We start from the raw sequence: 12964 nt of genomic DNA, 5'->3' as shown, positions 1-12964 counted from the left end.
ACCACAAATCACTGTTGAATTGTTGAACTCGAAAACCAAGCTAGCGATCGATCCTATAATCTATAAGCGCCTTTTTTCTGCCAAACCGACTCGCCACTTTCATTTACACTCTTCAGCGCCTTTGCAAAGAATAACATACAAATGTTTCTGTCATAAGCAATCAAATATTGGAATAGTAAACCATATTATTGCATCTTGCTCTTAAAAATTTAGGAATCAAGTATACAGTGGAGAACTGGCCCATGCTGTGTTTTTTGTGTTTCTTTTGACGGTTTGATACATCCTCATATCAATAACTGCTGTGACTTAAGAGCGAGTAAATGTGTTAGCTTGCCTTGTACAATATACTTAACCGGCAGTATGCTGTAAATAAACTGATGTTTTCTGCCTCTCGCGTAAGCAGCAATCTAATTATCAAATCCGAAAGCGGCAAGTTTGTCCCCCTTCCCTAGGAATGTCTACTATCCGTTCCATCAAGAGCTTTTATTCTGCTTATATTTTAGTTTAAGAACTTCTAGCAAGTAAATATTGCTGCTCCCTGGTTTCGCATGAACATGGAAAGCATGGCACACTCACGTTGTCGTTCATACCAAGGCATGCATGTTTCTGCGGCTCCGTTCGATAGTCCCAATCGTAGTAGCCGTGAAAGTGGAGCAACGCGAAGAGGGGCACGTCGGTAGCCGCGTTCTCCACGTTGCCGGCCTCAATCAGCAAAACCGTGCGCCGCGGGTCCGCCGACAGCCGGTTGGCTAGCAGGCAACCCGCAGTCCCACCGCCAACTGGGACGAAGACGCCACGCAAAAGGTACCACACTTCATATGAATACTCGGCAGCTGCTCTTGTAACAAGCATTCAATTTATTAGGAGAAAAATGACAGAAATTATCACCATTTACTTACAGTTAAACGGCCACAAAGGAAAACTCTATAACGACTGACCCAACTTTGAAGCCCGCGGTGCGTAAAAACTATCCCTTTATTTACAGCGCATCTAGGCTTTTTTTTTTTTTTTTTAGAACATAGAGCTATGTAAAAGCGAATTCCTTCTCCAAAGAAACGTATCTGCTTTTGCATTTCGCCTCACTCATAGTGCATTCGTATTTCCTTAGTCTTGCATTTTGTGCCGCTGTTACGGTCTCATGGAAGTACACAGAGACGAAGCATCAATAACGTAACAGGGTGCTGTCGCAAATTTTTCAAATTAGCGTACGGCAGGAGCGGTCCTAATATTTGTCAGTTTCCACGCTTTGGTTCTTCATACGATCGACTCAACAACCCTATCACTCACTATACCATAAAACGTTTTTCTTTTCTTTAAGACAGAATGTAGCAAAGAAAACGCAAAGCTAAAGCGACTCTCCTATATCAAATTTAGACAGCTCTTTTTATTGCTCGGTACACGTGTTGAAACGAACAATTCTGGTGGGCAGCTTTAATGCAGGTAAAGAAAAACGGGAATTGGGGTCAGAATGTGAATTCATGTGAATATATATTGGAACATGACAAGTTAAGACTACGACATTTGAACAAGCCACCGAGGCAAACAGGTTGCAACTGCCATCTCATATGTGCAGAGCAGCCAACATGTCTGCATCATGAAACGATAAAAAAAACATACACAGTGTTATACTGCTTACATCGCTTCGTTTTACATTCTTTGTTCGTTATCTTTCAGTGCAACTGAAGTACTGTACTCCAGCTCGTTGGCAAGGAGGAGGAGGAAGGGAAAGAGGAGGAAAGGCAGGGATTCTAACCGGTAGAAGAAATCGATTTGCCACCCTGCACTGGGGAAGGGTGAGTGGATATAAAAGTAATGTGTAAGAGAGGGATGGGTGACGTCAGTGTAGTCACATCACAGCCACATCACATCACAGTCATATCACGTCCAATCACAGCAAAATCACATCCTATCGATCAGACCGGTGGTTTTCATGAAGCGGAGCAGCGAGTGGGAGGACTTCACCGCCGATGATCGCCGCGGCCGGGGACCTAAAATCTTGATTTCAGTCAGTGGACGTTCATCTAGACGCTCCGCGCACGGCAGAGACACTGTCTTTCCGCACAATATATGCGGCACTCACAAATAATTTGGCATATTGTCTCGTTGCACCCACAAGTTGCACATTCAGGGCTATTTCCCATACCTATCGCAAACGAATAAGGGTTTGTGAACGCTAAACCAACCCGCAGGTGGCATATCAAAGCTGCTTCACGTAGGGGTAGGCTGGGTGGAAGCCGGAGCATCAGGTCAGGGTCCAGGAATTTTAAGCGAGAGTTCGCATACTTGCCAGAATTCCACAAGGCAAGCGTGAGCTCCTGCGCAAGTGTGCAAAGTCTGCCTGCTGCGTCTGCTCTGGAAAAGGGGACCAACACGCAATCACCGTCTCGGTGGGCGGTTCGAGCGACCTCGTCCGCACGGAGATAGCCCGTTATGCCGCTGCGTCCTGGAAGCCATTGGCAGATGATGTTGTGTTTTATTGGTAGCATAGTGATGAAGTTCTCGTATTTCCGCGACGAGTTGCTCATGATCTACACGGCGAAGAGTCACTTGTAAGGCTTGTAGGGCGGCTTTGGAATCTATAAAAATAGACCACTGATGGGGGCTCTGCTGACTGATATGCCTAATTGCGAGACGAAGAGCGGTTAGCTTGGCGGCTGTCGAAGTCCGGTGAATTGTCCTAACTTTTATTTCTGTAGTCCTTGCGGGGATGACCATGGAGCCTGAAGAACTCACGGCATTCACAGAAACATCGGTGTAGACGTGCAAACGATTTGCATGGTGCTCATGGAAGTATTCGAGAGTGACTTGTTTTAGTTCTGTCGGCGATAGCTCGACCATCTTCATGATTCCGGGTATTGAAAGAAGCACACGGGGTTGATGCAGGCTTCATAGTAGAAAGAACGGTCTAGAGGCAGGTGTACACTGGCACGGCAGAATAGCGCGATGTGCATCAACGGTCTCTGTAATTGGTGTACTCGTCCTGGTAATGGGAAGACTGGCCAAATGATGAGAGAGAACCTGGGAGATGTGTTAAAATAGGCCCTCAGGGAGTCAACTGTTAGGTAGCTAGTGATGAAATGCTCCTGGGCAATTATTAAGGCAGCAGCCGTAGAGGCAGATTTCGGCAATCCCAGGCAGGTTCGCAGAGATTGAACTTAAACGCACTATAGAATTCTTATGTTGGTTTTTCCGAGCTCCTGAGACAGAAGATGTACACCTCTCGCATGTGTGGCGAAAGTCTTCAGAATCCTTCCCTACCAATATTTGATATTTGTAGCATACATATAGCAGTCGTTTATCCTTGCACCTAAACGCAGCCAATATTTATTTTGTCTCCGCTTAATAACCCAGAAAAGTATGAACACGGAAACGTTCATTTTTCTTTCCTTCCTACGTATATACCCTTCGGTGTGCCATGTCCTCTTAATGGATGTACTAAACCCCCACCTACGGCGCGTTCCTCCGATCTCACGTACCAATACAAGCTACCCAAGTCCCTCCCTTTGATAAAACTGCACCTACGTTGCCTCTGCTTGTGCCTCCCGGGCGCGCCTTTATTACAATGTCACTTATTTGCATAACCCTGCCAATTTTACTATAAGATGGCGCTCCCTGCCTCCCTTTGTTCCTTCTCTCCTCCCTCCCTGACTCACTAGCTTGCTTGGCTGGGAAGAAAAGAGGAAGCATAGTAGTTAAGCCTATATTGAGATGTTGGATGAAGCGCAGCCGCGGCCAGAGGAATAGAGGCGGCTTTACATAGTTCTACTAAAACCTGTTGAATAAACTTAGAGGCGGCCAGATGGTTTGCAGCTTACTTCCGGAAGCGAATCAGAGGGCAAGGAAAGTGGAAAGAGAAGAATGTTTTTAAAACGGTGATCCGCCTTTACAACGAATGTTTATTCATATACCCTCACTGAATTTTTTCGCCTGCAGAAATCAACAGTTCTCATAGGTTTTCTGCTTAACATGCCGCGACTTTCAGAGTGGAGCAATCAATCCACTCCTATAGAAATCTTGAGACGCGCTTCTAGTATCCAAGATTATCCCCACGTAATCCCTTGGTCGTTAACACCAACACCAATTAGCATTATTTACATTAAAAAAAAAACAAATTAACATTATTTACATTAGCACAAATGTGGCCAGAACAGTAACTTATCTTGTACAGCATATCTACAACTTTCAAGGAACAGTTTTGCCTCTGAATGAACAATTCAGCTATTTTGTTCACTGGTAATGAAGTTATAAAAATTGATATTTTTTGCTTCTTGTACCGTTTTACTTCTAGTATAAACATCGGTATTTTTGCTTCTTCTACAGCGCACGGACAAACTCGGAAGGGGTCTCGTCGATACCACGCACAGTTGTTGCAGTGAGCGATCGTAATTGCTCGTTGCATTCTAAAACAATTTAAAAATGGATGTGGGCCTACGGATGCCTAATGAATCGTTTATAGAAGTGATCGCTGGGATGCACCTAAACTTTCTGAATCCATCAGTCGCGTGTGCTACGTTTCATACCACTATGTGGGAGAGAGTTTTTTAAAATAATTTACCAGGAAATGTATGGAAAATAGAACTCCTGAGAATATTTATCAGGAAGCTCTAAACAGGTTTCTGGGTGAGGTCTTCCGCTGTAACCGAGTTCCATGGTCCAATATTGTATAAAAAGCTTCCTATACCAAAAATGCGCCTCCTCACACAGTCTTTATCAGAACGTGTATTGTTATGTCTCGTAATAGAAAACGTAGTAAATGCCACAGGAGTGTATAACATTGATAAGTGTTCGAGAATGTTACGTAGCAAGGCGTTCCCATGTACGTTTGCCACCTACCTATAATAAAGTCGTAGGCACTGAGGAGGTTCTTGGTATCGTAGTTGAAAAGCAGGGGACTAAATTCTAGGTGGAGAAGGGAGAGAACAGAGGCCATCATAAGGACCGGCCACTTTGGAACCAGGAACCCTATGTAGGAGAGCGGCGCCATCTCCTCAAGGGAAGTATTGGCGCCGAGAGGAATTCAGTCCAGCGACGTGGGTCGAGAAAAGAAGTTTTTCAGGTAAAACAAAAATATTTATAAGAATTCGAATACTTGGACAATTACCCGCCATGCTACTCCAAAACCGACGTGCATGCCAAAGAAAATTTGTTGATGTTCTTGTCGCCTCGACAACCTGTCACTGTTGGGTCACTTCGTTAAGGGTCTCAGGAAGGAGCCTTTGAAGAGTACAACGTAGCAAACACGTGATTGGCAGCACAGCTGGCTAGCTGGAAGTCAGAAAGAAAAAACGAAAGGGACACAATTCAAGGTTTCTAGTGTCGTGTAGAGAATGCACTTTTCCTCCTGCCCACCCAGGAATGCAGCCATTCACTTTCTATATGAATTTTTCCGAAGGCGTCTTCTCTGAAGCAGCCCACTACTCGCTAGGGTGGCCTGGATTGGTACTGGACACACAACAAACACAAGTAGTTATTTGCAGCCACTCTAAAGTGTCGACATTATGATGTATATAAATCGGCAAATGCACACAAACTGAAGTTCTTTGAATACGGTTTTTATTAAGGACGACGTCGAAGACCAAAGAGATACATTCATTAAAAATTGCATAATTTCGGCGCAGAGTAATATATATATATATATATATATATATATATATATATATATATATATATATATATATATATATATATATATATATATATATATATATATATATATATATATATATATGTTTGTTTTATAAAAGTCTTCCAGGATCCGGATCCAGAAATATGAATAAGATAAGGCAGGGGTGCACAAACGAAAACAATGGATTATTTCCGACGTTGCGGCCAGGCCTTATATATATATTTATTTATTTTTTTGTGTGTGTGCGTGTGTGCTGTGCGCGTGCGTGTGTGTGTGCGTGTGTGCTGTGCGCGTGCGTGTGTGTGTGTGTGTGTGCGTGCGTGTGTGTGTGTATGTGTGTGCGTGTGTGCGTGTGTGTGTGTGTGTGTGTGTGTGTGTGTGTGTGTGTGTGTGTGTGTGTGTGTGTGTGTGTGTGTGTGTGTGTGTGTGTGTGTGTGTGTGTGTGTGTGTGTGTGTGTGTGTGTGTGTGTGTGTGTGTGTGTGTGTGTGTGTGTGTGTGTGTGTGTGTGTGTGTGTGTGTGTGTGTGTGTGTGTGTGTGTGTGTGTGTGTGTGTGTGTGTGTGTGTGTGTGTGTGTGTGTGTGTGTGTGTGTGTGTGTGTGTGTGTGTGTGTGTGTGTGTGTGTGTGTGTGTGTGTGTGTGTGTGTGTGTGTGTGTGTGTGTGTGTGTGTGTGTGTGTGTGTGTGTGTGTGTGTGTGTGTGTGTGTGCGCGCGCGCGTGTGTGTGTGTCCGGACAAAAATTTTTGTGCGACATCACGTACCGTAACACTTCTTGATAAAACCCTACACACTCTGCGGGAAAACCTGGCATTTTCTGGGCAAAGAATACATAACTTTTCAAAGCAAACTGCGAACATCAACTCTCTACTGGATCTCTTTGCCTTCACAGTTCTACAGGTTGCATGAAACACAAAATGTACGCTTGAACATAAACTCCTGTAACTTCATTTTCGACGCTTTTAATATTCTGTAGCTTCTACGATACTATATTTTTCTTTCAAATAATGCTGTGGTACAGGCCGGTTTTGTTTTACATCTTTTTCCTTTCCATAAAGAGATTATCTGTTTTTTTCACTCCGGTAGTTAAAAGACCGATCACTTCGTTGAAGGGCTTTCAAGTCTCACTTACATTCATTTTGCTGCTTCAGTTGCGTACACCGCATTTAAGCTAGTGCGTCTTCATTTATTGCCGCAGCGCTACACAAAATAATCCATTAGATAGAAATTATTGGTAAGTAGTGGAAGTACAAACGCCTTTACATCTCTAACTATTGATGGTATGTTCCTAGAATTTTACTTTGTTACTATTCTCACGTCTCTCATCATATCTGAATCAATTTATAGTCCCACATATTTGCTTCAGCTGCCGCGTATCGCTCCTAACACATCTAGAAGAAAAGTGTTCTAGGCGGGTCGAGTAACTATAAATTAATATCACTGTTGTCCATTCCTGTCGGGCTTTTTTGCATTGTCTTCATAGTCAAACTTTTTAAAAGATGCATCGAATATGTTTCAGTTTTTTTCTTTCTTGAAAAGATTTTTCAGTGTCTTTTATGCACTACAAGATGCCTATTGCTTTGCAGGTAGAGGAATAGCGATTATTAAATATAAAAAGACAAGCAGAAAATTATAATCATGTCGCATCATTAGCTGCCCCTAAAAACATTTTCAATGTTTGATTCAGTGATTAAGAAATGAAAACTTGAATGCATTTATCAGGGCAATTTGAGGGGTTATGAACGCTGATGGGGGTGCCGGTTAGCCACATAAAGCATGCTGACAAATGCTGCCAGAGTTGTTTTGTCATGTCAATAGCTTAATGTGCTGAAATAAATCATAGGTAAACGGTTGCTCTTAATGCAGAAGATTGGATGTTGTTCGCATGTTGTTTGCCGTATTAAAAAGTTGTAAAGAGGAATCCTATAATAAAAAAAAACGTTTACATATTTTGATTGGCATTTTTCTGGTCAGATACAAAAATAGACCGTAGTGTAGAACTTGGATGTAGACAGTAAAAGAAAGATAACACGGAAAATTTTGGAGATAATCTTCAGTCCACTAACCAGCGTTTCGGCATGTGGACTTGTCTTCATCTGGGCAGCGCGGTGGTCACTGGCGGGTGACCACTCTGCCCAGTCATTTGGTAAAAAAGTTGGCTAGCGGCCTGAGGCTCGCCCCCCCCCCCCCCCCCCCCCCCAATTCTCATTCGACTTCTGTTGAGGCTGGATACTAATGACTATGTTAGCAGATCCCAAAAGATGCAAATGTTGTTGACCTCGGGCTACGTGTTGTAGCTTGAGAGCCTTCGTGACGCACTATGCTGCTAAGTTGCAGTGGCCCGCTCCGTTTAGTGTATAGGATATGAGGGTTTCTGCTGCTTATGTTATGTAAGCAGCATTGAGTTAAGTTCCCTTAGTGTCATCAATAGAGATGCCAATTCATCGGGCTGCCAAGGCATGAAGTTGCCACATGTTACATAATTATATTACTAGAAATGCGTAATCTAAATCCCTTACATATTTAAACCATATAGTTTCCAAGTTTTTCTTCTATAGGAAACTGCCAACGAAGGCTAGCTTTCGATGTGCCGTACCGTAACGCGAGTAAGCGCGACAATTGCACGAACTCTATGCTGGATGCTTCGTGTTCTGCACTCGCTGTGTTTTCGCAGAGTATTGCAACGAGAGTCAGTGAACGTAGATAAGACTGAAAGCTTGCGCCCAGCATTCAATAGGCTTAGAAAAGATCGTGAGGAGGCGTACAGCTGCTGACAGGCAGCGCAATTTATGGCAGAAAGATAGAAACCGGGAAAACTGTAGGCGCTCGTCCTCCTCCATTCATTGCACGAGCAGAGCTGTAGAGCCGAACCTGTGACGCTTCGCAGTTTGCCACCTCCTGTGCGGCTTCAAAAATATATGCTTGCCAGACCGTTTTCTCTCATTTTTCTTTTTTTTTTTGCAAACTGAACTTGAGCAATATAATACTCGTTTATAACGTGTACTTTTAAAAACTGATGGTTGACAACTACGAAGCACGATAAGACGGGAAATGTGTTCTGAAAGTATGCAATCAGACTGCACAAGTGGTGTCCTTCATATTAGTCAGTTTGTTATATGCTCCAAATACCGAACGCTCAATAAACACTGCGAAAAGAAGCGCTCGATGGTACACGCGATCGATGTTCTCCGTTTTGAAATAAGAGGCGCGCGCTTTATTTGTTGTGATGTGGCATCGTTAGACGTAATCATGTTTTCTTGGAGATGCAAGATACGTGTGCGAATATCATTTTGTACGGCCATGGTATACGGGGCAGTGAACATACGTCTTTCCTGCGATGTCATTCAGTTTCCTGTAATCAACCCAAGAGTGCAGCGTGCCATCCTTTTTCTTAACCAGCACAACTGGCGACGACCATGGACTTTTCGACGGCTGAATAGCCCCATCGTCAAGTACAAGGTGGCAATATAGAGAGAGAGAGATGACAGTGTGAAAACGACGGGTGATATCTGTGTGCGTTTAAGGTTTTAAAAGCAGTGCTGTTGTATGTGGCTTTTGTTTTCTGTTGTTATTTATAGGTTTCTTTATTCTTCTCGCCCTGTCCAGTGTGGTCTTTAGCGCCCTCCCATTTCCTTCCTTCCCCTAGAAAACAAATATAAAGTGGAAACTATACCGTTTATTGTATGCTGCTTTTACCGCATGCTCCTTTTAGCTACTTCGCTCCAAGAAGCCCGAACTGAACCCAAGCAAAAAGAAGGCTCTTGTATAGCCACCGTTGAAGCTGCAATGAAGATGTCGCCCAAGGCTCTCATTCGAAATGAACAGTTAATAGTAAAAAAAGCGCCGAATTGTTTCCTTAATCTACACTTTGTGCTGATTGTAACACGTGTCTTCTTCCTTAGGCCCCTCGATATCTTTAGTACCACGCTTTGCATTTTCCTTTGCGCTAAACCGTACATGGCGTTTTGTTTCTTTTTAGCCACGCCACAGCGACCCCACAGCATGGCTATCCTCTCACCCTGTCTGTTTTCCCATACAAAAATTTCATATGGTCAGCTATAGAAAATCCTTTGTATGGTCGGCTATAGAAATTTGGCCCAAATATCTATAGCCGCTTCTATGGCTGTCTTTACGTTTTTCTATAGTCTGTTCTAGAGAAGTTTTTAACCTGTTCTATGGACTTATGGCTCCCTATTTACTGCAGTTTTTAGCATTTTTTATGGTCAAGTATAAACTTTTATGGCCAGCTATAGAAATCCTGTGTATCGTCGGCTATAGATATTTGGCCCAAAAAGCTATAGCCTGCTATAGAAGTCTATAACCTATGTACTCATTCTGGTGTCCTAATTTAAGTATTTGCAGTGTTTATCATTTTCTATGGTCGGCTATAGAAAATTCGCGCGCGCGCGTGTATGTATGTGCGTGCGTGTGTTTGTGTATGCGCAAGTGTGTATGTGCATGTGTGTGTTTGTGTATGTGCAAGTGTGTATGTGCATGTGTGTCATGCTCTATATCTTCGGTTTTATTTTCAATTCGATGAATAAATAACTGAAAATTGGCCAGCAGCCCCCACGACTAAAACCATCATGGGTCGGAGGTACTCACTGCAGGCGTACTTCCATGCGGCGACAGTGCTGCCACCAGTTATACCAAGATTGTGACGTAATCCTTTTGTCGTACAGCGTTGTAGCTGATGACATACGGTTTCTCGTTGCATACAGCGCACAACTCTTAATCAAGCTAGAGTCCAAGTCGCACGAGGGATTCGAAACGACGATATATGTACTTTCATATAAGGGTGTACGCCTACTGGTCTATAGCTTTTGGTATATGCAATATTCTATAGCCAGCTAAAACAGGTTATATGACTTGCAGTCTGTAGCTTTAGAAGCATTGACATTTCTATAGATGGCTAAAGATAACTGCATGGCTACTATAGTCTATAGCTTCGAGAGCATGCACTTTTCCGTAGCCAGTTAAAGCAGCTTATATGACCTGTAGCTTTAGAGGCATTGACATTTCTCTAGACAGCTAAAGATAACTGTATGACTAATAGACTATAGCTTCAGGAGCATACGCTTTTCTATAGCCAGCTAAATCAGCATATATGGCTATCAGTCTGTAGCTTTAGAGCCATTTAATTTTCTGTAGACAGCTCAAGGTAACTGTATGACAAATAGTATATAGCTTTAGGAGCATACACTGTTCCATATTCAGCTAAGCAGTTTATATGGCTTGTAGTCTGTAGCTTTAGAGACATACACATTTCTATAGACCGCTAAAGGTCTATAGAAATGGCTAGTAGTCTATAGCTTCAGGAACATACACTTTTCTATAACCAGCTGAAGCAGCTTATATGACTTGTAGTTTGTAGCTTTAGAGGCATTCAAATTTCTATAAACATCTAAAGATATCGGTATTACTAATATTCTATAGCTTCAGGAGCATAAACTTTTCTATAGCTTGCTGAAACTGATTCTATGGCTTGCAGTCTGTAGCTTTAGAGGAGTTCAAATTTCTATAGACTTCTAAAGCTAACTGAATGACTAATAATCTATAGCTCCATGAGCATAAACTTTTCTATAGCTTGCTACAACTTATTCTATGGCTTGCAGTCTGTAGCTTTAGCGCCATTCAAATTTCTATAGACAGCTAAAGATAACTTTACGACTAAAAGTCTAAAGATTAATGGACATATGGTTTTCTATAGTTAGCTAAACAGATTTTGTATGGTCCAGAAGCTATAGACAAAGTGGTATAGATTTTTCTATAGCTGCCTATAAATATTTCAATGGCACTTTATAGCCGACTATAAAAGTCCATAGGTAGACATAGCTGACCATAAACTTTTTCATTGAAGTACATAGAACATTTTTGTATGGGATGCGCAGTTCGGTGAAGTAATTCTAGGAGCTGGTGTTTCCAAGCGGAGACACAGTGTACTCACGGTGCTCCGTGCAGTTGCAATGCCCTACCAAGCATCAGTCACCGTTGATGTAGTCTAGTGTGAGCCGGTAGTCGGCACTGGAACCTGGTGAAAGAAAAAGACAAACAGTGCTACTATCCAGACCAGCACGTGACATTCCTCAAATATTTAGCTTTACGAAAGTTCTTAATGAAAAATTTCTTTTGTAATCGTATGGCAGTGCTCGGGCGGAAGCGTAGGAGTAATTAATCCCTTATTCTACATCCTTTCCAGCTCCCTTCCTTCCAGGGGTTTCCATCGGTCTTAGTCCGTAACCCGATCCGCTTGGCCAGCCGTGCTGTTCGGCAGACGCTAACGACTTTTCGGGCTGCTCTACGTCGTTGCAAAGGGCAACAGCGGGGACCGAAAGCAAAGCCTTCGCGCTGCACTCCCGGCGCATATTATTGAGGTTCCTATCACTTTCTATTGTTCTCGATCATACCATTCGTCCGGAAATGCCACTCAGCTCATGCTAATTTATACGCTAACTCATCAAAACCTAGCTCTGAGAATAATTTAATACATTTTCTGTAACATAACGATAACAATCAATATATCCACAGATCCTCCCGTGAGAAGGTTTACTTTTTTGGCCTTTTATTATCAAACACATTCCTGATTGGTTTTCTATTGCAGTCTGACTTAGCTGATGTAAGCGCAAGAGGAAATTAACAAGGAAAATTTCGGTACGGATTGATAACTTAGAGCAATTTCATCACTGCGTTTATAAATGTTTCTTATCCGTCCTTCACAGTTGCATAACTAATAAAATTCAAAGACGCAATCTATTTGGTTTCTACGCCAAATTTTCGTAGTCGCTGCAAGGAGAGGAAGGACAATAAACACCAAATATTTGCAAGCATCCAAAGCTTAGGGCATTCCCATCACCTTGGGCATAACAGTAAATGTAGATGTCCTACAGTTGCCTGCGAAGTGAAATGGGCCGCGGCGTCCTGAACTTGGTGCGTTATTACTATCTCGTTATATCCAAAAGATCACCGCGAAATCTTGGGTGTGCGTCACCGGCTGTTTTACCCAGTGATCAGGCCGCATCCCAGACCTGGATTAGCAATTCCATCGACACGTGGATGTTTTTCGTTTCTACGAGTGAATAAATGTGCCACGCCCGTAGTTTAACCACGGTCCCTTCTAACGCGATGCAAATGCCCTCAACAGCTGCGGTTTTGATAAGATCATAATAACGAGGTTCAGATTTAGATGATCCGTTAATGGGAAAAAGAGTGATGCTTCTGAGCCTGCATGCCTGGCATTCACAGAAGCGTTCCTGCTGCTGAACAATTACATCGAAAGGCAGAAGTTCACTGCCGTACAAACGGTGCCGTGCCTAAGTATTCGCTTCATCCCCATCACCTTCTG

The 12964-nt window shown here is 42.8% G+C and overlaps 1 protein-coding gene across 3 annotated transcripts in view; it reads right to left on the bottom strand.

Moving 5' to 3' along the window:
- Nucleotides 1–11975, bottom strand: part of LOC146175486 (glucose dehydrogenase [FAD, quinone]-like) — a 39567-nt gene extending 27592 nt beyond the window's left edge. For 2 of the 3 annotated variants that reach the window (XM_084581869.1, XM_084581871.1), the window contains exons 1-2: nt 11570–11975; nt 577–779 (exon numbers count right to left, since the gene is read on the bottom strand). In XM_084581869.1, coding sequence (XP_084437995.1) covers nt 577–588 — 12 coding nt within the window. In that variant the 5' untranslated portion in view covers nt 589–779; nt 11570–11975. The remainder of the gene's footprint in view (nt 1–576; nt 780–11569) is intronic. The other variant, XM_084581870.1, reaches the window with a different exon arrangement.
- Between the last annotated feature and the right edge of the window lie 989 nt (nt 11976–12964).

This window comes from Amblyomma maculatum, chromosome 10 (assembly GCF_055883805.1).
Source record: "Amblyomma maculatum isolate TAMU_Amacu chromosome 10, ASM5588380v1, whole genome shotgun sequence".
NCBI classification, from domain to species: Eukaryota; Metazoa; Arthropoda; class Arachnida; order Ixodida; family Ixodidae; genus Amblyomma; species Amblyomma maculatum.
The sequence above is the reverse complement of the archived record's forward strand: the minus strand, read 5'-3'. Positions and strand labels throughout refer to the sequence as shown.